The 23,552-nt window shown below is 41.9% G+C and overlaps 1 protein-coding gene across 4 annotated transcripts in view; it reads left to right on the plus strand.

Annotated features, from left to right (window-relative positions):
* The first annotated feature begins 2,046 nt into the window (after positions 1 to 2,046).
* The window catches only part of SCUBE3 (signal peptide, CUB domain and EGF like domain containing 3), a 190,426-nt gene continuing 168,920 nt past the window's right edge, over positions 2,047 to 23,552 (plus strand). For 3 of the 4 annotated variants that reach the window (XM_077481425.1, XM_077481426.1, XM_077481427.1), the window contains exon 1: positions 2,049 to 2,779. In XM_077481425.1, the coding sequence (XP_077337551.1) occupies positions 2,656 to 2,779 (124 nt within the window). In that variant the 5' untranslated portion in view covers positions 2,049 to 2,655. Of the gene's footprint in view, positions 2,780 to 23,552 lie in introns of all 4 variants that reach the window. The other variant, XM_077481428.1, reaches the window with a different exon arrangement.

Below are 23,552 nucleotides of genomic sequence, written 5' to 3' on the forward strand. Positions count from 1 at the left end.
TGTCTGATTAAGGTGGTAATTAAACTCACTCAGTGCCTTACCTGCATTCAATTAGCCACAGAACCTATGTAATTAATATGTGTTCGGGTTTAAAAGGATGAGGTGGCAACTCTAACAAGACTTACTATGTAACTATGCTCACTTTGAAGGCGCATTTTTCAGTTTGCAAGGAAATAATCCCTTAGGCTTAGTGATTGAGGTGAAAATTCAAATTGCAAAGAATTCATATTGATATGCAAATAATTCCCAATCAAGTTCATGGATAATAAAAAATAAATAAATAAAACAGTATTTTTGCTTGCACATGGTTAAAATCGGAGCTTTATTTAATTTACCAAAGCTGGACATGGATTTATTATTATTATTATACTCGATTTATATAGCACCAACAGTTTATGCAGCACTTTACAATGTATAGGGGGGACAACACAATTACAGTACAGTTCAATACAAAAGGTACAGGAGGGATTTTGATTTATCTATGACCATTCCTGTTCAAGAGGAGTCAATCTAGTGATCAACTCTTCTCCAACGGGACTAATGGAAAATTTGTATTTGATTAGCACATACAACCCATCAGTTGTAGCGTTGATCATTGTATTCTGACAATGAAGGAGTCCTGCTGTCAAAATACAATAGCACAGCGTGGAAGATTCCTTCATCCACCCCGAATATGTTGATGGGGGAATCTGTTTGCTTACTTTTTTTTTTTTTGATCATCAAAATAAAACTGAACCATCTATGGCCAGGGGAAAATTTCCTTGCAAAATGACCATTTGCCTTTAGTAAATCAACTCATATGAGTCTAAGCTCCTAGTGAGCACCAATTAGTTGATTAACAAAGCTATCTCCCCTTTTTTTAAATATAGAAGGTGGCAAGTATGGTTTCTTTAGAAAGGTATCATTTTTCCCTTTGTTTGATGTAAACCACACATTTTTATAGGTTCCCCTCCAGTAACCACATAGCATACCCCCTCACTTAGCCATTAAAATGGCCTGCTGAAACAAGTGCCCTGTGTCGTCCACTTTCAATCATATTTAATCAAGTAAAGGAAATGTGTAATTAGAATCAGCTGCAGAAACAGTCTTTCCCTCTTCTTCCCGTGACCTTTAGCCTCCACCCGTGGCAGATCTCCCCTGAGCTTGGCGTTGCACTGCATTATGTGCATCCCACACATTACAAACTGCTTAATCTAACCATTTGTAACCGTCTCCATTTTTCCCAACATCATATGTTTGCCTACACATCTTTGTGCTAAAAGCATCTGGGCACACCGCGACAAGTATTAATAGCTATGAACCTTAATTACATTTTTAAAAAAAGCCTTAAAAACTACTTTTGAACTATTGCCCCATCGTCAAATAAAATAAATAGCAGAGCATCTGGAAAAACTTGTCTTCTTTCTTTTTGTTGCAGATGAAGCTATACAAACAAATATCGAAATCAAGAGGGAATTTACACTTTTTTTTTAATCCATTCATCTGGGCTTTAGAAAGTCACATTTTTTTTTCTCTTTTCAATCAAGCCTAAGGTAGAACCAGTTTGAACATGACAGGTAAACTTTTCTCCTGGCAAATACTGAATGCTAAATAATACTTAAAAAAAAGAAAACATTTTTTTTTCTTTTGCGCCACACACTTAGAGAAAGTAGAGCTGCACCCTTCTAAAACGAACGATCAGGCGTAGCTGGAAATCTAATATATATTCAACAAGGAGGAGCACAGAAGTTGACAGTATCATTTATATGCAACACACAGCTAAGAGTGGACAACCTCTGTCCAATGTATATTTTACAAGGTTGCAATGTTATTATAGCGTCAGCAGGAAAATGGGCCATCTATAGACCTAAGGCAAGTCCTTTCGGATTTAAAGGGCAGAGTCACGGAGCTGACAATCTAGTGCCCAATTAACATCCAGAGAGAGAGAGAGAGGAGAAATGCTAGAGCATCTATGGAAAGCAAAACTGTACAGGAGGAGCATACCTCCCTCCTTCCCCCCCTTCTCATCTTGGTCCCCCTCCTCATTCCCTCCCTCCTTCTCCGCACTCCTTCCTCCTTTCCAAGCAGGAACCTTTGTGTGTTGCAGCTGGTGAGGGGGGAGGTTTTGCTCTATCTTTTCAGTATACAGGCTCTTTTTTAACAGACAACACTTCTTCTGTCTTCAATACCCTACAGATCTATTTTTATCCTATTTTTTATTTTTTTTTGTGTGGGAGTTACAAACCTGCATTTGCCTCTCGTTTCCATCACCTTTCTAAAATGGTTTGAATTTTGCCAGCATCCAACTGATGATAAGTCTTTTTTTTTTTATCGTCTGACTTTTTTTTTTTTTTTTTTCCATGATTGAATTAGTACTTTTTTACAGCTATAATGCACAGAAAATTATTTCTATTTTAACGGCGCTTTAGAATTAGGTTGAAAAAAAAAAATGCCACGGAAGTAAACTTCATTGATACTAAGGTACCACTAAACAATATGGCACTTTTTTTTACTTGATTGGATTTATGTGCTGTGTTTTTTTATTTTTTATTATAAATGCTGCAGCAGAAATTCATAGTGTTGACTGTTCTGGCAGATCATGTTTGACAGCAGAATAGACAGAGGTTCTGACCTACTGGTAGTTCAACTTTCCCTGTTTCTGTAAAGTAGCCAAATATGTATTTTTACTGTAATAGAGCGCACAGATCCGTTGCCATGGACGTACAGTGGGACATGGTATACACGTTATTTTTGTTCCTGTTTCTCTACGGCCACATCAGTCTCAGCATGGCTAGCCAAGGTAAGACCTTCTTGGTGTTATTCACATGTTGTATAACTTAACTACGCAGTTTAAAGCAACTCGCTTGGCCAGTGTAAACTGTCAGCTCTGTGGGTAAGTGGGAATTTTTCGAGCTGGAGTTTTACGGCTTTTTGCCACTTTGTGGGTTATACGTGATGAGCACCTTTGGGTTCATGGATAACTGACAATGTGCAAAGTGAGACAACCAATCGGCAGTCATCTTTCATGTCTCTCGACTTCTCTAAACTGATGGAAGGTAAATTCCCATGGGATGAATATTTTGTGCTGCCCTATAAATAATCCTGCTTCTTTTGCTTTTATCTCAGTATTTACAGTACTTTTATAAATGTTGTCATGTTTTTGCTTTAATGTGATGATTTTCCTACATCAAAGTTGGCATATCAAATGGATTTATTTCAGAGCTTCAAGTTTCACGTGATGTAGGTTAAAAGTTTCAGGAGGAGAGTAGATGCAAGAAGAATTTAACTTATTTGGCTGTGTTTTCTTTATAATTATGTCTAATTGAATGGCTTGGTCATGTGTTGCTTTTATCATAGTCACTAAATTCATACGTTTGCTGTTACCAGGTTAAATAAGTATACCATTTTATTGATTAAACTTCCGATCCACATTACCTGCACTGTTTCTCTATTTCCTTTAAAACCATAAAGCCCTTGTCTCTAGAGAGGCACATAGTTAATAGAAATTTGAACAACACTGAATTAAATGCCCTTGGTGTTTCCTGTATAAAATGCTGTTTAAACATAGATGAAGTTTCCATTTTTTTATATCACCTTTGGCTATGAGAATCTTACACTGATACATTACAGTACACAGATTTATTAACACATAACAGCCAATCAGAGATTACCTTTCAGCACTTTGGTTAGGTATTACATCCATGCCTTCAACACTTGAAGATCGATCTATAGATGCTGGGGGAAGTGATACCTATAACAACCAATTAGATGTTAGATTTTCCATTAACCTGAACTTATAAGTAACCTGAAGCTGGAATACGATTGATGGCTATAGGTATCACAAACGATTTCTTACCTCTCGATAAAGCATTGCCCCCCCCCCCCCCAAAAAATGGTACTGCAGGCTAGAAATCCTTAGATGTGGTAGCTGTATTACGGTAGATTTCTTTTTTCACACTTTTCTTTTTTTAATTTTAACCTGTTAATCCTGCTATTAACGTACCTCCTATCCTGGGGCATAATGAGTAGGGTTGTCACCCTAGGACAGAAACTGTCTTAGCACTACTTCCCTTGCTTCCGTAAAACAACGTGTTTTCTAGTAGACTGAGATAGCTGGGAACAATGTTGACTGATAACAGTCCAGAGGCAGAAGGTACAGGAAGTTATCAGGTCACAAGGTTTCTGGCTGGATGAACGGATGATTTTGCACTTGTTGAACAGATATAATAAAATGTTTTCAATGGTATATTTAACAGGCCAAAAGGGAACAAATAAATACATTTATTGGTAGAGCTTCCAAATACATAAGTTGTTGGGGTACATTACATTACTGACTATCTACATTTATACTTCTGCAATTTCACATCATATATTTGTACATAGAACAGATCGTATAAACTCTGTGGTACATTAAATATTTTACTATTAGGCAAGTAGTTGGGTTCTTTTTTATTAATGCTTAGCCTCAGTCCACTGGGCATGCTGCTTGCTATCGCTAGTTCTCAGTGACTATGTATACGGTTGATTATACAGCATCGAAATCACATATAGACATTCTGCTCCAGCTTTGTTCTGACCTTTGAAGTAGATTCATGAGGGCTGAGCTAGCCTATGATGTGTTTTCTACCGCTGTTATGAGGCCTCTTGTTATTTTTTGACATTTTTTAGCTATGACTGTGGATGTTTCGTGGGGTGGGGGAAATCTCAGCTCAAGGTTCAGGGCCAGAGGCGAGCGGTCTGGGGTGGCGGGGGCTACAGAATAAGATCTTGGTCTCCATAAAAAGCTGTGGGTACGTCATATAATTAAAAACAGCAACCAGGAAAATGACCATGAGGTACAAAGTAAAGACATTCCTGTAAAATGTTCTCATTATAGAGATTACAGATACATTTGATATCAGTACTTATTACATTACATATCATATTACACAGTAATAATGCACAGCCTAACCACACACACTCTTTTTTTTTTACGACCTTCCTTTAGTTATTCAGCGAGAAATGTGCAGAAAGCAGTAAACCTTCTCAGCCAATCAGAACTTAGTTTGCCATTTAGTCTTTTTATTTATGCTGAACTGCTAAAGGTCAACATCCGATTGGCTCCTAAGATTACTGTATACCACTGCCCTTGTTGTCAATCAGTAATACTACTTGTTGTCACTTTCACTTAGGATGGTCTAAGCCCTTGTAAACACAGTCGGACATTCCGATGGATAATGTCCGATAGGACCGTGTTATCGGATAATCCGACCGTGTGTGGGCTCCATCGGACCAAGTTTTCCAGCTGGGCTATAAAATTTTCCGACAACATGATCCGATCGGACTTTGTCCGATTGTGTGTAGAGAATTCCGATCGGACAAAGTGCCACGCATGCTCAGATCAAAGTCCTAGACCAAAGCTATTGGCTACTAGTCCCGTCCTAACGAAATAACGTCATCACTTTAAGCACAATCGGATTTTCTGACAACTTTGTCCGACTGTGTGTATGCAACAGTTTTGGACAAAATCCATCTGAAAAAATCAGACGGATTTGGTTGTCGGAATGTCCGACCGTGTGTACAAGGGCTTAGACTAGCAGATCTCTCACAGGTAACAGGCAGACGCGCTCCACCTTGTTGAAATCAGATGCAGTTTCTTTTGTGGAATATTTAAGGCACAGTGAAAGAACCACAAAACCATCAAAGAAGAATTTCCAACATGCTTGTGAAGCATAAGATAGCACTCTTGCTGCTTTTCTATATTTTTATCTCTTATAAGTTATAAGAGAAACATGGGGTTTAAAAAAAGAAACTTATGCCCTGCACACACGGTTGGAAATTCCGACGGAAAAGGTCCGATCGGATTATGTTGTCGGAAAATCCGATCGTGTGTGGGCTCTATTGGACTTTTTCCGTCGGAAATTCAAATGGAAAAAGTTTGAGAGCTGGCTCTAAAATTTTCCAACAACAAAATCCGATCAGACTTTTTCCGATCGTTTGTAGAGAATTCCGAAGGACAAAGTGCCACATATGCTCAGAATAAATTACGCAACGAAAGTTATTGGCTACTGGCCTCTACGTAGTCCCATATGCAACACAAGTTTCGGCCAAAATCCGTCGGAAAAAATCTGATGGATTTTGTGGTCGGAATGTCCGATCGTGTGTACAGGGCATATATACTCATGTAGGTGGATGTAGCATTGATCTGATGCTGCATCTGCCCCCCCCCCCCCCCCAGAACTAAGCGATCAAAGACCACTGATTGCTCAGTTCACGGTCTTCAGTGAGCAGAGAGCTGGTGACTGCCAGTCACCAGCTCTCTGCTCTGCCCCTCCAGTGCTCACTGGAGCAACAGGTTGTGGTGGGGGCAAGGAGGGCTGGTGCAGGCTCTCAGTGGTATGCTGAGAGGCAGATCAAGCTGCGGGTCCAGATACCTGGGTGGATATTAAAGTCTGTATCTCTTCAAAGCCTGAGTGACATAAGCTGGCAGCAGACTTTAGCCTATAAATAAGGGTCACAGGAGTGAAGAACGAGGTGTACTCCAGTGACGTACAGGAAAGGTAGGGCCAAAGAGCTTTGGCAATACTTCTCCTTTAACCCTCCATAAACCAGATTACAATAATGAAAGGGTTTATCAGTCAAATAAAGGATGCAGTATATACCAGCATATTATTCTTTTACAAATCTTTTATTAGAGCATGCAAAAGGAAGATACCCTAACAAGGTTGAAGGTACATAACTTACAAAGCTTGCAAGTATGTGTGGTTGTCACTTGTTAAATTTGCAATTACAAAACGGTAGCAATAGGTACAGAATCCATTCTGAGTGTCGGTTCACACTGAGGTAGCAGGACTTGCAATGCGACTGCCTCAGGCGACGTGGACACAACTGCTGCGGCGACTTGCAAAACGACTTCTCTATAGAAGTCAATACAAGTCGCCTCAAGTCGCCCCCAAAGTCGTACAGGAACCTTTTTCTAAGTTCGATTAGAGTTTCGATTACAATGGTTCCATTGTACAGAACAGGACGCAACTTGTCAGGCGGCTAAGTCGCCTGACAAGTCATCCCAGTGTGAACCAACCCTTAGAAAGGACTCTAAAGTGTGTGGTCGATTCTCCACAATATTGTTTAGGTAAGTGGCATAACAATCCCAACGGATATTCATTGTAAACAGATGATGTTGCAGAACTGTGCACAGGGCAGCTACCAGCACCTTATTTTATTGACTGGATCAATGGAATCTCCTTTGAAACCAAAGTAGGTTAGTACCTTTGCAACCAGCAAAAGGACATGTTATCATCTGCAAACATTTTCTTTCATGCTGAGAAACCTCCACCACTTAAAGTGTATAAAAGGGTATATATGCTCAAAATGTAAAATCATATATTCTTTCCACAATGTATTTCAATTATTTCTAGTCTACTCCTATTAATCTCAACAACGTTTGTAATCCTTGGAATCTGTGACATGTATTTACTATGCCCGGAGAAAGGAGTTTCAAGAAGTGGAGTCAGTGCAGGAATCGCTGATTGCTGGCAGCAAGGTACCATGGGATATGTAGTCTTTAGAAACTGAAGGTAAACAGCAGAGGAGGAGCTGCAAAGCATGCAGGGAATCCAGGAAGGTGTGGAAAGAAATGGATAGCAGGCGGGCAGAACTCACAACATGAAAGGGGATTTTTTTAAATAAGCTCATATTGGATTGCTAAAGATAACTGTTGTTTGTATTGTTATTACAATGCTGATGTTATACTGTAACATCAAAGTGAATGCCTTGACCACAGAACTCCTTTAAGAGTGGTTGTTCCCTGTTCGCCACAGAGAAAATAAATTATGGAAAGAGAAGGGACTGAAAGGGAAAGGGAAGGGACTGACTCGTACATATCCATAGAAAAATCTTATGTAATGGGGGAGGGGGGGGGGGGGAGAAAAGCCACAACGAGTTCAGCATTTGTTTCTGCATGTGTATGGCCAGCTGTTGCAACATTCTTCCAAATCAACCAGCCCTTTACCACTATGGTGATGCCCTGCAGCTTTCTGGTGCAATTTTTGGCATCCAGCTAACAATCTGAATACTGCCTGCAATCACTTGCCTTTCCTGCAGAAAATACAAGTTGCATGGCTGTAATGCTGATCCAATAACTTGGGTAATTTAAAGTGATTGTAAAGGGAGAAGTATTTTTTTTCTTTTATCTTAGATAAAATGCCTTCTGTGTGCAGCAGCCCCCCTCAGCCCCTCTGATACTTACATGAGCCTCATCTCTATCCAGTGATGTTGTAGGATGCAGCTGTCCCCCGCCAGCTCTAAAAATGAGAATTGAGTGGTCACATGACTCCTATTCACACAGTTCTCCATCTTTACTGAGCAGAGAGTGGTGATGTGTCAGTCACTGGCTCTCTGCTCTGCCTCACTGGATTGTCGAACTGTGGAGGGGGCAGAAGCGGCTGGCTCAGGCTTTTAGCAGCATGCTAAGAGGCTGAGCCAGCTGCTGGTCAGGTATCTGGGTGGATCCCAACATTACTGTCGGCATCCTTGCAGAGCAGTGGCAGCCCATCCATATGGGGCGCATGGGCGCCCCCTATCCATTTGTCCGGCCCCCTAATCTACACGCGGGGCATCAGATGCATGAATTTCAATAGGGTTTTTTATTTTTTGTAAGCACATGATTAGAGCCTGAGGTTCTAATTGGCTTCAAAAAAAGGTTAAACCGATTGGCCAGGGAGTGTTAGAAATCAGGTCTTAGTTAGGACACACTTCCTGTTGGTCCTGGAGGAGAAGCAATGGCCCCCAGAGTGGGGAGCTGAAACCCAGATCCATGTCTGCCTGGTAAGGAGGCCTCTGATTGTTACCACATTCTCCTGCAAGGGGGATCTCCGCAAATTCCGTCCGTCTCCCGCAGGAGCGCGCGGGGGGGGGGGGGGATCGGCTTTTTGGCGTTGGTTTGCCACCCAGCCAAAATATTGAGCACCAGCCGCCACTGCTGCAGAGCCAGAACTGGCTCTGTGATGTCACTTGACAGTGGGCTTTAGCACTCCTGTGACCAACATGAGAATTATGGCCAAAAGAGCTTTGGCCTCATTGTAAAGGTAAATAAAATAAAAAAGAAATAACAAACATGACTTAGGCCCCTTTCATACATGCAGACATTATGTCCGTATTTCATCCATCCGTTTGCGGATGAAATACGGACAAACATGCATTCCTATGGGATAGCAGGTGTCTGCGGATGAATATCCGCAGACACCCTCTATCGTCCGCTTCCGCAATTGTCCAATTCTGCAGACGGAGGAAAATTCTATTTTTCTATCTGTCTGCAGAGCGGATCGGATGAACACGGACAGACGGTCCGTGCTCATCCGATCCCCCATAGAGGAGAATGTAGAGCTGACAGGGCAGTCCCTGCACAGTGTGCAGGGACCGCCCTGTTATCCGCCGGCTCAGCAGGGACAACGGAGCGATCCCCGCTGAGCAAGCTGATCATCACGGGGCGGATCATTACTGATCTGTCCCGTGTGAAAGGGTATTACGCACTCTTCTTGGGTCACCCATCTGTGGTCCAGTCCAGTCCAATAATATCGCATGACAAGTCACACTTATTTGCCACATAGTTGCCCAATTAAATAGTGCATTGAGGTTGATTTGTAAGATGGAGACATCCTGTAAGGATATTATTCCATTGCATAGCTTTATGTCATCTGCAAACACTAAATTGGTATTTTAATCCCAGACCCTCTATCATTTATAAATATATTAAAAAATAAGGGTCTCAACACTGAACCTCGGAGTACACCACTAACAACTCTAGACTATTCAGAATATGAATCATTAACGACTATGCTCTGAATATTGACTTTTAGCTAGTTTTCTATTTATTTAGAAATGTAATTTTCTAAGCCTGTAGACTTTACCTTACACATTAGCCATGTGTGTGGAACTGTGTCAAATGATTTTGCAAAAGTCAAGTATATACAGGGGTCAAGTCCTGGGGAAAAAAGTGTTGGAACTCCCACCCAAGATCCACTCGCCCACCACGAACGCTTCAAAAGTGGTATTTTTCATCCAATTTTCGTATTGTGTGTATGAAGCTTAACTGTTAGTACATAAAAAAAAAAAAAACAATCCTCAATAAACATAAATCCGGTAATTCTCTGAATAATCAGCATTCATTCAATTGTGCTTCCATGCAAATGTGAACATCATGTTCTGATCTTTATAGGGGAATGTTATTTTGTATATAGAGTGTTTATGTGGTGAGTTTACACTTTTCATTGAACAGAGTTTGGATAACACAGGGTTAAACGGAAAGGTCATAAATTAACTGCACATTATCTGGACAGAATGCTTGGGGAGATAGTGATGTGTTCCTGCTGAGGAGATGTATGTTAGCTTGGGGGGCTGCAAACTCTGCAGGGCTCCAACACACACTCGCTGCTATTCCAACCCTTCACATATTTCCACATAAACTTCCCTCCTGGCATTAAACTTTGCCAGGTATTGTGCTCAGCTTACCACCCCAAACTGATGTACCTCCCTTATCTCACCTCTCTCCCTGCATGTCCTGTGAGCAGAATAGCTGTGCTCCTCCTCTGTGTTCTCTCATCATATGGCACTGAAGATAGAGGAGGGGGGGATTCAGCGGGACACAGAGCAAGTATGCAGGAGACTGGGGGGAGGGGGGTGAGAAGAGAGAAAATCGTGAGGGGCCGGCAGAGAGGAGCACATCACAAGAGGTCTGACTAAATACAATCTCTTAGCAGCGGGGACCTGATCCACCCATCAGCTAGCTGTGATTGACAGGTAGGTCGAAGCGGAAGCTGTCATGGGGCCCCCTACTGGCAATGCCTGAATGGTCAGGTGTGCGGCACTTACTATTGTGAGCTGTGTCGGAAGATGCTGGTGTATCACCTGCCACACAGCTCGCATACTTCAAAGTCTTGCAGGACAGGGCTGCTAACGGGAACTGAGTTCCTGTTGTGGAAAAAGTACAGGAACTCCGTTCCCATGCGTTCCCGCAGGACTTGAGCCCTGAATATATATAATATATCTACAGCCACTCCTTTGTTTAAGGTTTTGCTTATCTCCTCATAAAAATAAATCAGATTTGTTTGACAACTTTCGGTCTTTTGTATCTTCATAATTATATAAGGTAAACCAACAGGTCTACTTGGTAAAGACTTTGACACATTTTAAAATATAGGCACTATGCTGGTCATATGACAATCCAGTGGTGCTATGCCAGTCATTAAAGAGCCCCCAAAAAATTAGAAACAATGGCTTTGAAATGACAGAGCTCGATTCTCTTAGGGCATGTGGGTGTATGCCATCTGGTTCAGTTTTATTTTGTTTAAATGTTTCTGGACTGTATCAATTGGTGTGGATCATTTGTGGAAAGTTAAAGTGGAGCTCCACCCAAAGGGGGAAGCGCCGCTTATTTGCCTCTTCCTCCTGTCCAGTGCCACATTTGGCACCTTTCAGGGGAGAGGGATCGGGTACCTACTCTAGACTGGTACCCGCTTCCACTTCTGGGTGACTTCACAAGTCTTACAGAAGTTAAGCCCCCCTCCTCCTTACCCCTGCCGCCGGACCATTCACAAAGTGCAGCGCACTTCATGCATGCGCAGTAGGGAACCAGCTGTGAAGCCACAAGGCATCACTGCCAGGTTCCCTTACCCTAAATGGTGGCGGCAGCACCTAAGAGCCGACTGAAAAATCGGCTCGGGTGAAGACACCACTGGCACAGAGCTGAAGAAGGTATTTAATAACTGTTGTGTCTTTTCCCAGTCATAAAATCAAAATTATCTAGTAAAGGGCCAACATGCTCAGACCTGACTTTTTTTAATATTAATATCTTTGAAGAATTATTTTGGGGTTTGTTCTACTTTCTTTTTTTCTCTTGATCGTTTTAAAATTTTGTGACCTTGATTTACCTATTACATATCCTGTTATATTCTTTGTATTGTTTTTATTCTTTGTAACTTTTAAATGATGATAGTGTTAATTTTTTTATTTTTTTCAAATGTTCTTATTATATTATATTATTATATATTATATTATAGTTTTTTTAAACTTTGGACTGAGTCACATAGTTTTTGTCCATGGGAATATATTTTGCTGTGTGCTTGCACAGATTTTAATTATTTACTTTTCTGTTCTGTGCTCTTTAACCACTTCCCGCCCAGCCTATAGCAGAATGACGGGTGGGCGTTGGTTCAGTTATCCTGACTGGGCGTCATATGACGTTCTGCAGGATAACAGCCACTGCGCGCCCATGGGGGAGTGGATGACGGCAATCAGTGGTGTGTCAATTTGACACACCTCTTCACCGATCAGGATCTTTACCATGTGATCAGCCGTGTCCAATCACGGCTGGTCACAATGTAAACAGGAAGAGCGAGACGTGAGTAGAGGAGAGCCGATCAACGGCTCTCCTGACAGGGGGATCAGCGCTGAATGTTTATCAGCGCAGCCCCCCCAGTGTGCCCACACTGGACCACCAGGGAAGCCGTCAGGACCACCAGGGAAGCACCTAACATGTGGATGGCTAAGTACATCCCCCATGGCCATCTACATGTGAAAATTAATGCCTAACATATGCCAATCAGTGCCCACAAATGGGCACTGACTGGCACCTCTATAGTACAATAGAAATCAGTGATTCCCAGCAATGCCACCCATCAGTGTCATCAGTGCCACCCATCAGTGTCCATCATTGCCACCTATCAGTGTCCACCTATCAGTGCCCATGAGTGCCCATCCATGCCACCTATTAGTGCCACCCATGAGTACCGCCTATGAGTGCCCATCAGTGCCGCCTATGAGTGCCCATCAGTGCCACCTATAAGTGTCCAACCGTGCCGCATACCAGTGCCCATCAGTACCGCCTATTAGTGCCCATCATTAGTGCCCATCAGTGCCGCCTTATCAGGGCCTGTCATTGCAGCCATATCAGTGCCTGTCATTGAAGAAAACATACTTATTTACAACTATTTTTAACAGAAACAAAGAAAAACTTTTTTTTTTTTCAAATTTTCAGTCTTTTTTTATTTGTTGCAGAAAAAATAAAAATTGCAGAGATCAAATGCCACCAAAAGAAAGCTCTATTTGGGGGAACAAAATGTTAAAAAATGTGTTTGGGTACAGTGTAACATGACCGCACAATTGTCATTTAATTTGCGACAGCGCTGAAAGTTGAATATTGGCTTGGGCAGGAAGGAGTATAAATGGCTGGTATTGAAGTGGTTAATGACAACATTCCCTCCAAGCCTTTGTTGACGTTTCCTCAAAAAATAATTTTGCTTTAGTATTGCAATATTATTATACAGTTCTCTGTTTTGTAAAAAAAAAAAAAAAGCAAAAGCTTAGTTTCCAAGCTGCTTTTTACTCTTTTTGCCCTCCACTCTTGTGGATTGTGTTACCTACCTATGCAAACGCAGTCCACTTTCTGTCTCTGGGAGAGTGAAAGAGAGCAGTGCATGCGTTGGTAGGGAAAAAACACCTTGATAGTGAATATTGTATAAAAAGGTGAAACACCCACTTGTGCCTCAAAATATAAGATGGTCACTTATCAGAGGAAATGGCCATCCTCTGTCTCCTGTTTGCATCTGCTCAGTAGAGCTCCATAGAAGTCTATGGGCCCTGTCTTTCTGTATCTCCAGCCATCAAATTGGGGTAGTGACAACAAATTATTTTGGTTGTCTAGTCTGCGAGATGAGTAATTTGTGTGTTCATGGTCCTTGCAGTTTCAGAAACTGAGACAAACAGGTGTTTAGAAAGAAATTACATAGTTACATAATAATATTCAGGTTGAAAAAAGGCACAAAGTCCATCTACAGAACCCTATGAAGCATAGTCCAATGTGCTCTAGTGGAGGAAAAAAAGCCTTCCTGATCCCCCAGAAGGCAATTGGGAAGGGAATAGAATATTCCCTGGATAAACAATCCTTAGTGTTATTACCTATAAATGTTAAAGTGGTCTTCAGAGACTACTAACACTTTCTAAACAGCTGATATGCAGGTGTATTATAATGTAGCCAACCATATACTGTAGTCTTCATTTGCAGTAGTGAAATCCACTAACTAGTGTGCCTGGCCCCAAGTTGGGAAACAGAAAGATAGTACTCCAGCTCCATTTATTAAGCAATACTACATACTGCCAATGCTTTAAAATGTTCTGTTTAGAGATTCATGAAATTTGACCTGGGCACATATATCTGTAGTGTTTACTTATCTCTCTTCAAAGCCCTAAGTCTCATGTCTTTCTGCTGCTCTGTTCTTCTGTTATCAGCGCGATAACTTCTGACAAGTTCACAGCTCTGCACATTCCTTCCTTCCTCTACCTATGTGGAGAGGAGTGTGTGCCTTTCCTCCAATCAGCTGTCACACAGTGTATGCCAAGACTCCCCTCCCCCTGCTGGAACAGGAAGAAAAAATTCTAATGAGCACTTTCTAAAGAATATAGCAAGCTGAAGACAGCAGGTATACATGTAAAACTTATGTAAGGAGATTTGTTTTTTTCTGAGGCTGTTTACTTCACTGGGTATAGGAGAGGGTTTACATCCACTTTAAAGTGGAACTTCACTCTTCCAATCAATATTGATTATTTTTGAAAGCATTAGCAAATAGATAAGAAAGTATATCATATTTACATAGTTAATAAGGTTGAATAAAGACACCAGTCCATCCGGGGTGAGTGTCTACAAGTGTTCCTATGCCTGTACATTGTGTCTCATTAAGATGCTCATCCATATTTATTTAAGGCACCCATATAGTGCTGTCAATTTACGCAGCGCTCCACACATACATCACACACCCACATTGGTGCCTACCCTCAAGGATCCCACAATTCAAGGTCCCCAACTCACATATACTAGAGCCAATTTTGGACAGAAGCCAATTAACCTACCAGCATGTCTTTGGAGTGTGGGAGGAAACCAGAGTACCCAGAGGAAACCAACGCAGGCACAGGGAGGACATGCAAACTCCAGGCAGGTAGTGTAGTGGTTGGGATTTGAACCAGCAACACTTTTTACTGCTAGGCGAGAGTGCTACCCACTACACCACTGTCACAGTTCTTCAGTTATTTCCTGGTTTCTTGCCTAGGCAAATGATGTCATACATCCCAGGATTCTTCAGAAGGGGAGGATGTGTTTTCTCAGCTAAGCACACCCTCCTGCAGGCCTGAGCTAAGGACAGATGTATTCCAGGAAGTAAATGCTATATAAATCACCCCCCCCCCCTTACTCAAAATTGAATAAAGCATAGAGACATGGATGGATGGGGGAGTTTGATTTGAATATTAAAAATGAATTAAATAATGTTCTTGGTTTGTTGTGTTCAGATGCAATGACGATCTGCGTTAAAGTGATTTTGAAAATATGAAACAAAAGTCTCCCAGCAAAGCAAATACTTGAAGCATACTAGGGTTGCTGCGCATGCTGCCAAACTTCACAGGAGAGAGAAGCTTGCAGAGAGATCTTTAGCAGTCAGCACACTTCTGTCTGTTGAATGTCTGGTCCCCTGTACCTCAGAGCACAGAAGTGGGGTGGCAACATCAGACACTCCCGGAAGCGTTTAATGCAGAAGTAGCATTTCTTGGCTCAGGCAGCAGGGCAGGAAAATATGAATTGCTTGCTTTGCATGGAGGCATTTGTTTCAGGTTTTCAGAGTCACTTTAACCCCTTCATGCCGGAATAACACAAATATGCGGCCCCACCAAACTGGGCTTTTTTTTCTGCAGGGCCACATATTTGCATATATCTCCCTTTGTGCTGGGAGCTCATGGCGAGCTCCCAGCGCAGAAACCAGGGTCTCATCCTGAGCCCGGGCCCTGTACTAATGATTGGTACCCGGAACACCCTATGACAGGTCACCTGATCGCTGTGATAACCTCTGATTGGTTATCACAGTGATCAGTCACTGTGAAGCCCACCCCCGTGTTTACTTGTGAATGGAGGGGAGAGATACGTTGTATCTCTCTCTTTCCTTGCAGTCTGTGTAAAAAAAAAAAAATAATTATAATACTAAAAAAATAAAATACAAAAAAATACCTAGACCAAGGTTTGATCTGGTCAGTGCCAATGTTGGTGTTTGGGTCAAGGTTAGAGTCAAAGGTCAGGTTCAGTATTTTTTTTTACTGGATTTTTTGTATCAGTGTGTTTTAGGTAGGATAAAATCAAAAAGTCAAAATGTGCACTATTGTTTCTAGGCTGTACTACGGGTATATACAACAACTAACAAACACATATGTGGTATCACTGTGATTGTCAGGAGAAGGAGAATTAAGATTGAATCATTCATTCATTTTTTTCAACTTGCATCTGCTAAATCTTCTGCCCTTGTTGTTTTAACTTTGGAAAGTCAAACTGTTTTTTTTCTGTCAGTAAATACCTTTTACAGCCCATTTCCTGTTTCATGTCTGGTAAAAATCCTAGGCGTATGACATCATGCACAGCTCCCTCTTTTACTCTTGTGAGAGTTTGCCAGGAAGGGAGTGGGGGTGAGTCATAAGAGGGCCAATCAGAGCTGTAGAGCTGGAGGTGTGCCTCTGTGTGTCTGTGTAAATCCAGGAAGTGAACAGGCAGCAGCTTCACCTGCCCACAGTTAAAATGGTTGTAGCCAGACTTGGTGGAGGGAGATTTCTGCAGCATATTTGGCAAATACAGAATCACAGTATATGTAAAATAATATGCAAAGTGGTTGGAGGGAAGCTTCAGAATGGTTTTTATTATAAATTATTTTAGCAGACTAAAGTTCCTCTTTAATTTGAGTTGTTCTTTGGTGGAAGGTTATGGTAGTACCAAGAAATACACAGCTAAATAAAACAAATATTATTTTTTATTACTATTTTGGGCCAGTTCTCCTTTGATAATTAAAAAAAAAAAAAATCAGGACATATACATGATCATTTAGCACCAAATGAAAGCCTGATTTGTCATGAAAAACTATAAGGCATTTAGGGTTAATAATTTCTGTGAACAAGGCAGTATGTTTGAAAACATTGTCAAACAGTAATTGTTTAAATTGTTACTTTCTGGATATCTGATTTAGAGATCAGAGAATCCATGTGTGTGTATTGCGAGCAATTTAATAAAAACATCTTGTCCTTAAAGTAGAATTCCAGGATATTGCTAACTAAGCCTTAATCTGCTCCCACCCCAACTCCTATTCTAATTACCCCATAGAACATGGGTCTCAAAGTGGTGGCCCTCCAGCTGTTGCGAAAATACAAGTCCCATGAGGCATTGCAAAGCTGACAATTACAAGCATGACTTCCATAGACAGAAGCATGATGGGACTTCTAGTTTCACAACAGCTGGAGGGCCGCCAGTTTGAGAACCCTGCCATAGAAGGAAGATACTAATACTTACCTTTTCTCAAGGTGCTCTGGTCTGGTCATGTGATCCTTCCAACGGCTGTACTTCAGGGGAGAGTAGAGAGTGCCAACAATGGCTGGAGTGCCTGTGAAATGATGTTACCCTTAGGTCCCTTTCAGATGGAGTGCTGGAGTCTACCTGCACAGTGGGGAATCTGTCCGCTTATCTCCACTGAGCAAGAAGATGGTTGGCCCGTGTCTGCTCCGCTTATGCAGAACAGAATCAGCCCACTCTGCATTTGGCACCCGGGGTGGATCCCATATCTGGCACCCCCCACGTTAAAATGTAAAAACACCCCACCATGTCCCCTGCATACCTCTGCATCCTTTAATATCTCTTTGTCACTACTCTGTACCCCCTCTCAACAACTGCACCTCTGAAGTGGTTAATCACCACTGTGTTTTTTAGTTTTTGCTAAACAAATGAAAAAAGACCAAACATTTTGAAAAAAGAAAAAGTTTTTCTTAGTTTCTGTTATGAAATTTAGCAATTGAAGAGGGATTCCACCTACAAAAAAAATATTAAAAGCCAGCAGCTGTAAATACTACAGCTGCTGACTTTTAATAAATGGACACTCACCTGTCCCGGGGTTCCAGCGATGCCGGCAGCCGAGACCGATCGATCGCTCGGCTCTTGGCTGCTGCCGCCACCATTCTAGGTGAGGGAATCAGGAAGTGAAGCGAATCGGCTTCACTTCCTGGCTCCCTACTGCGCATGCGCGAGTCGCACAGCGCAATAGGAATTGTCCGCGCTGTCTCTGGGACCCGTGTGTGTTCCAGCAGACAGCGCGACAGGACAGGAAGAGGCATAGACTCCCACGGGAGTCTATGCCCGGAAGTGGGTGTAAATACCTGTCTTTGACAGGTATCTCCACCCCCCTCCCCCCTGAAAGGTGCCAATTGTGACACCGGAGGGGGGGAGGGTTCCGATCAGCGGAAGTTCCACTTTAGGGTGGAACCCCGCTTTAAGTAATTTTTCTTCTTTACTGATGTGCACTGATGAGGCTGCACTGATGGCTACTGATGAGGTGGTACTGATAGGCTGTACTCATAGGCTGCACTGACAGGTGGCACTGATGGGCACTGATAGGTGGCACTGATGGTCATTAATAGGCTGCATTGATGGGCAGTGACAGGATGCAATGGTGGGGCTGCACTGATAATGCCCTAATTATCAATGCAAACAATTTGCTGACAGGCCTGCCGGTTGGTTTCCTCACACAGAGCCAGCGTGGGAGGAAAGGACTGCCTATAACCGACAAGTTTGTTTACATGTGATCAGCTGTGATTGGACACAAATGATCACATGGTAAAGGGCCACTGTGATTGGCCCTCTACACCAATCTGTAATCAGCTGTGTCCAAAGGACACAACAGTCATAGAGTGCGCTGGATGTGGGCCTCAGGGTGCACGCGGGAGGCGGGGATCTGGGAGGACTTCCGTGGACACCCTCCCAGAACTGGGCAACCGCGCTGTAGACTTGCTTTACTGCATATACAGACTGATTTTACTATTGTGGGTTTAGTAACACTTTAAATCTCCTGACTATGATTACAATTACCGTTTGCCCATGAATGCAGGAGAGCTAAAGAAGTCATATTTTGCACCACATCCAAATACATATTTTAGCTTGCTGAGTTTGTTTATAGACACCAATAAATATTTGTCAATAAATATTTGTCAATCTCTTAGATTTAAACTTATTCAGCACACAAAATGCATGCATGATATATTTTACACGATGCAGTCATTTTAAATTAAGTAAATTATACCATATACAGTGCCTTGCAAAAGTATTGAAGCAAACAACAAATAGGACAAAATAACAGAAATTAATAATTTTGTAGAGCCACATTTTGCGGCTATCACAGCTTCAAGCCGTTTTGGATAAGTCTCTATGAGCTTGCCACATCTTACCACTGGGATTTTTGCCCCTTCCTCCTTGCAAAACTGCTCCAGCCCCTTCAAGTTGGATGGTTTGAGCTTGTGAAAAGCAATCTTTAAGTCTGGCTACAGATTTTTCTATTGGATTGAGGTCTGGGCTTTGACTAGGCCATTCCAACACATTTACATTTTTCCCCTTAAACCACTCAAATGTTGCTTTAGCAGTGTGTTTGAGGTCATTGTCCTGCTGGAAGGTGAACCTCTGTCCTAGCCTCAAATCACACACAGAGTGGTACAGGTTTTTCTCAAGAATATCCCTGTATTTAGCACCATCCATATTTCCCTCAACTCTGACCAGTTTCCCAGACCTGACTGCTGAAAAACATCCCTACAGCATGGTGCTGCCACCACCATGTTTCAATGTGGGGATGGTGTTCTTTGGGTGATGTAATGTGTTGGGTTTGCGCCAGACATAGCGTTTTCTTTGATAGCCAAAAAGTACAATTTTAGCCTCATCAGACCAGAGCACCTTCCTCCATACATTTTGGGAGTCTCCCACATGCCATTTTGTTTTTTGCTGAAAGAAATGGCTTTCTTCTGGCCACTCTGCCATAAAGCCCAACTCTATGGAGCCTACAGCTTATTGTCCTCCTATGTACAGATGCTCCAGTCTCTTCTGTGGAACTCTGCAGCTTCTCCAGGGTTACCTTAGGTCTCTGTGCTGCCTCTTTGATTAATGCTCTCCTTGCTCGGTCCATGAGTTTTATTGTGCAGCCGTCTCTTTCCATTGGGTTATGATAGATTTGATGATGCTCCTAGGTATCGTCAAAGATTTGGATATTTTTTTATAACCTAACCCTGACTTGTACTTCTCAACAGCATTGCCCCTTACTTGTTTGGAGAGTTCCTTGGTCTTCATGGCAGTGTTTGGTTAGTGGTGCCTCTTACTTAGGTGTTACCTCTTACTGGGGCCTTTCAAAAAGGTGTGTGTATGTAATGACAGATAATGTGACACTTAGTTTGCACACAGGTGGACATTATTTCACTAATGATGTGACTTCTGAAGGTAATTGGTTGCATCAGAGCTTTTTATGGGCTTCATAACAAAGGGGGTGAATACATACGCACATGCCAATTATTCGTTTTTAATTTCTGAAAAAATTGTTTTCTGTATATTTTTCTAATTTTACTTCACCAACTTAGACTATTGTGTTCTGATCCATCACATACAATTCAGATTAAAATAACATTGAACTAAAGGCTGCAATGTAACAAAATAGGTAAAAAGCCAAGGGGGTGAATACTTTTGCAAGGCAATGTAAAACACAAAAGGGGGACAATGTGGCATTGGTTAGTACAGAAATAATCCTTACATTGCTTGGAAGCAATCTTGGCAGCTCAGGGCTTTGCTTGGAAATCAGAAGCAGGTGGTAAAATAATGTCGTGTAATAACCTATTAAACTGAAAAGCCTGTTCTACTTAGAAAAGAGGAGCTTGCCTTCAGTCAAGTTGCAACCTATGGATTTAGAGTGGAATCACTCAGCACATGTTCTTTGAGCAGTTCCAGACAGGTATTTCCCCTTAAATAGGTTAGGAAACAAAGCAGGAAGCAGTGACAACAGCTGCCAGGTTCAACATAGAGTTAGGAGGTATATTTCAGGGTGTCAGAGTTTCTGCCTAAAAAGGCCAGGACTGATCAGGGTACAGCAGAGTGAGTTGGCAACATCAAAATAAGACAATCGTAGTTTTGGATCTACTGTAACTACTGTCCCACCCTTAAAAACAGTATTACACTCAAAAACAAACATTGAAAATATTGCAGCTTACCAAACGTAAGAGTGGTATTAAACTCAAAAACAAACATTTATTATAATGCAGTTTACCAATTCATAGATATGGTGGCTGCTTTAGTTTTCTTTTCTTTATTTTTATCTGTAGATGCAGCCAGATCCAGTAAATCTGTTGTTTTTCAACAGAACAAGCTCTGCTGCAAATGTAGCAATTGTAGACATACTGCTGTCCAAATGTGCACCCTGGGCTCCTACATCCTCAGTGAGTGAACTCTAAAGCATCGTACACACAATCAGATTTTCGGATGACCGTTCGTCCACTTTTTGTGGCATGCTAGTCTCATGTCGAAAGTGGGAATGTTTTTTTTCTCAACAAAAGTGGAGTTACTCTTTAATTGTTGCACTCACTCAAAATATCACATCTTTTACCCTCAGCACACTTTATGGGGCTTTTATCCAACAATATTATGTGAAATAAGCCTGAGCACTTAAAAAAAAATGAATGAATGAATGTGAAATAATTGCGAAAAAGTAACTCCAAAAGTTTGTATCTAGTAACCATCCAAAATAAACATAAATAACCAAATTACCATATCATAACCATATTAAATAAAAAATCAAGTCCATATAGCATCCATAGAGGAAAACAAACAAATGACATCCTGGTATATCTTCTCCTATTCCAATACGTACACCACCACGTGGGGTAAAAATGAATACCTATCAACCATAAATGACCAATAGTCATTCAATTCCACATAAATTACATTTAAAAGAAATGCACTTACATTTTAAGTGCAGTAAAGGCACCAATATAAACAGCCTCTACACAGAAGGTTAGCACCCTGCCGCTCCTATCCACTTAGCTGGCGTGCATTCCACAGGAATTGAATAAACTTACTGCACTATGAGAACTTTTTTTGGCAGGAGGGAGAAGCATAGAGAGGTCCAATTGCTGTAGAAAGTTGCTGGATTTTTCCCATCTCTGCCTTGGTTGATTCACATGTATACACACTTGGTTTGACCACTAGTGGTCATTTATGGTTGATAAGAATTATAGAAAGTTCACCCAGTTGTTGCCAACATCCCAATTATAAAAAACAAAAAGGAGGGTACCCCCCAGGAAGTACAAAGGTCTTTTAATGCAAATTAGAAGACTAAATATGTAATTAAAGTAGAAAATGTATTTGTTTTGGTAAAAAAAATTGGTGCATACATCACCATATAGCATAAAGATAAAAACAATGAACAAAATTGGATCAAATTATAAAGTTTTCTCCTGATATGGTGTCCCACACGTTTCAGAATCTGTTAGGAATATTTCTTCAGGGGCATTTCATGAGAAGATTTAACAAAATTTAACAATCTCTAATAAAGCATAACACAGATTTAGAGTCAAAGAACTAAAGACATGGAATGAGTATCATAGGAGATAAGCTTGAGAAGACCGGTACCACCGGTAAGTCATAACAATTTTTCTCCACTACCACTTCTCAAAAATGTCTTATTGTATTCCACTTAAGAAGTTGCCCACTGGCTTCCATTTTTTCTTGGGAGATCTTTTGCTTACATGGGCTACCCAAGGTGATTGTCTCGGACGGGGTAGTCTGTTTGTGTACTGGTTCTGGAGAGCCTTTTGTGCACAGTTGGGAATTTAGCTTGCCTTTTATTCTGCGTATCACCCGCAGTCTAATAGGGGATCAGAACGAGCCAATCACTGCAATCAGTCCTTGGAGCAATTCCTACATTGCTATATTTCTGTCCATCATAACAACTGGTCAGACCTATTACCATGGGCAGAGTTTGCTCACAATAGTGCCTTCAATTCTGCTTCCCGATTGTCCCCGTTTATGGCGAATTATGGTTTCAAACCTTCCATGTTGCCTGACTTGTTGTTCCGCAGAGAATTCCTGCATTAGAGTAGCATCTCTGTGGTCTTCGATCAACTTGGGAACAAGTCCAGGAGGCTTTGCGATGTGCTGATGATAGGTACAGACTCCATGCTGACCACAGACGCCTGCCTGCACCTTCCTACCAGGTTGGGGACAGGGTTTGGCTGTCATCTCGCAACCGCCGACTTCATGTTCCCTCTCTGAAGTTCGCACCTCAGTTCATTGGGCCTTTCTGTATTCTTTGCAGGATTAACAGAGTGGCTTACGCATTGGACCTTCCTTCTAATATGCGTATCTCAAATGTACCCGCTTTATCACCTCGGTGCCATTTCCTCACCCTGTTGAGAACCATGAGGAGCATGAAGTACAGTCCATTGTTGACTGCCGTAGGTTCCGTGGGCGCATACAGTGTCTGGTGTATTGGAAGGGGTGCGGTCCGGAAGAACGCTCTTGGATCTCATCCTCGGACGTACAGGCCCCTGTCCTCCTCTGTGATTTCCATAGACGATTTCCCCTCAAGCCTGGTGGTCCTCCGAGGGGGAGGGGTCGTTGAGGAGGGGGTACTGTCAGGGCTGGGCTCAACCCTTCCTTCTCTGAGCTGGCTGTTCAGCTGTCGGCTAATTTCCAGCTCCTATCTCTCCACAATTATTCACCTGTT

This window comes from Lithobates pipiens, unplaced genomic scaffold (assembly GCF_037356315.1).
Source record: "Lithobates pipiens isolate NorthernLeopardFrog02 unplaced genomic scaffold, aLitPip1_a1.2 Scaffold_16, whole genome shotgun sequence".
Classification (NCBI taxonomy): domain Eukaryota; kingdom Metazoa; phylum Chordata; class Amphibia; order Anura; family Ranidae; genus Lithobates; species Lithobates pipiens.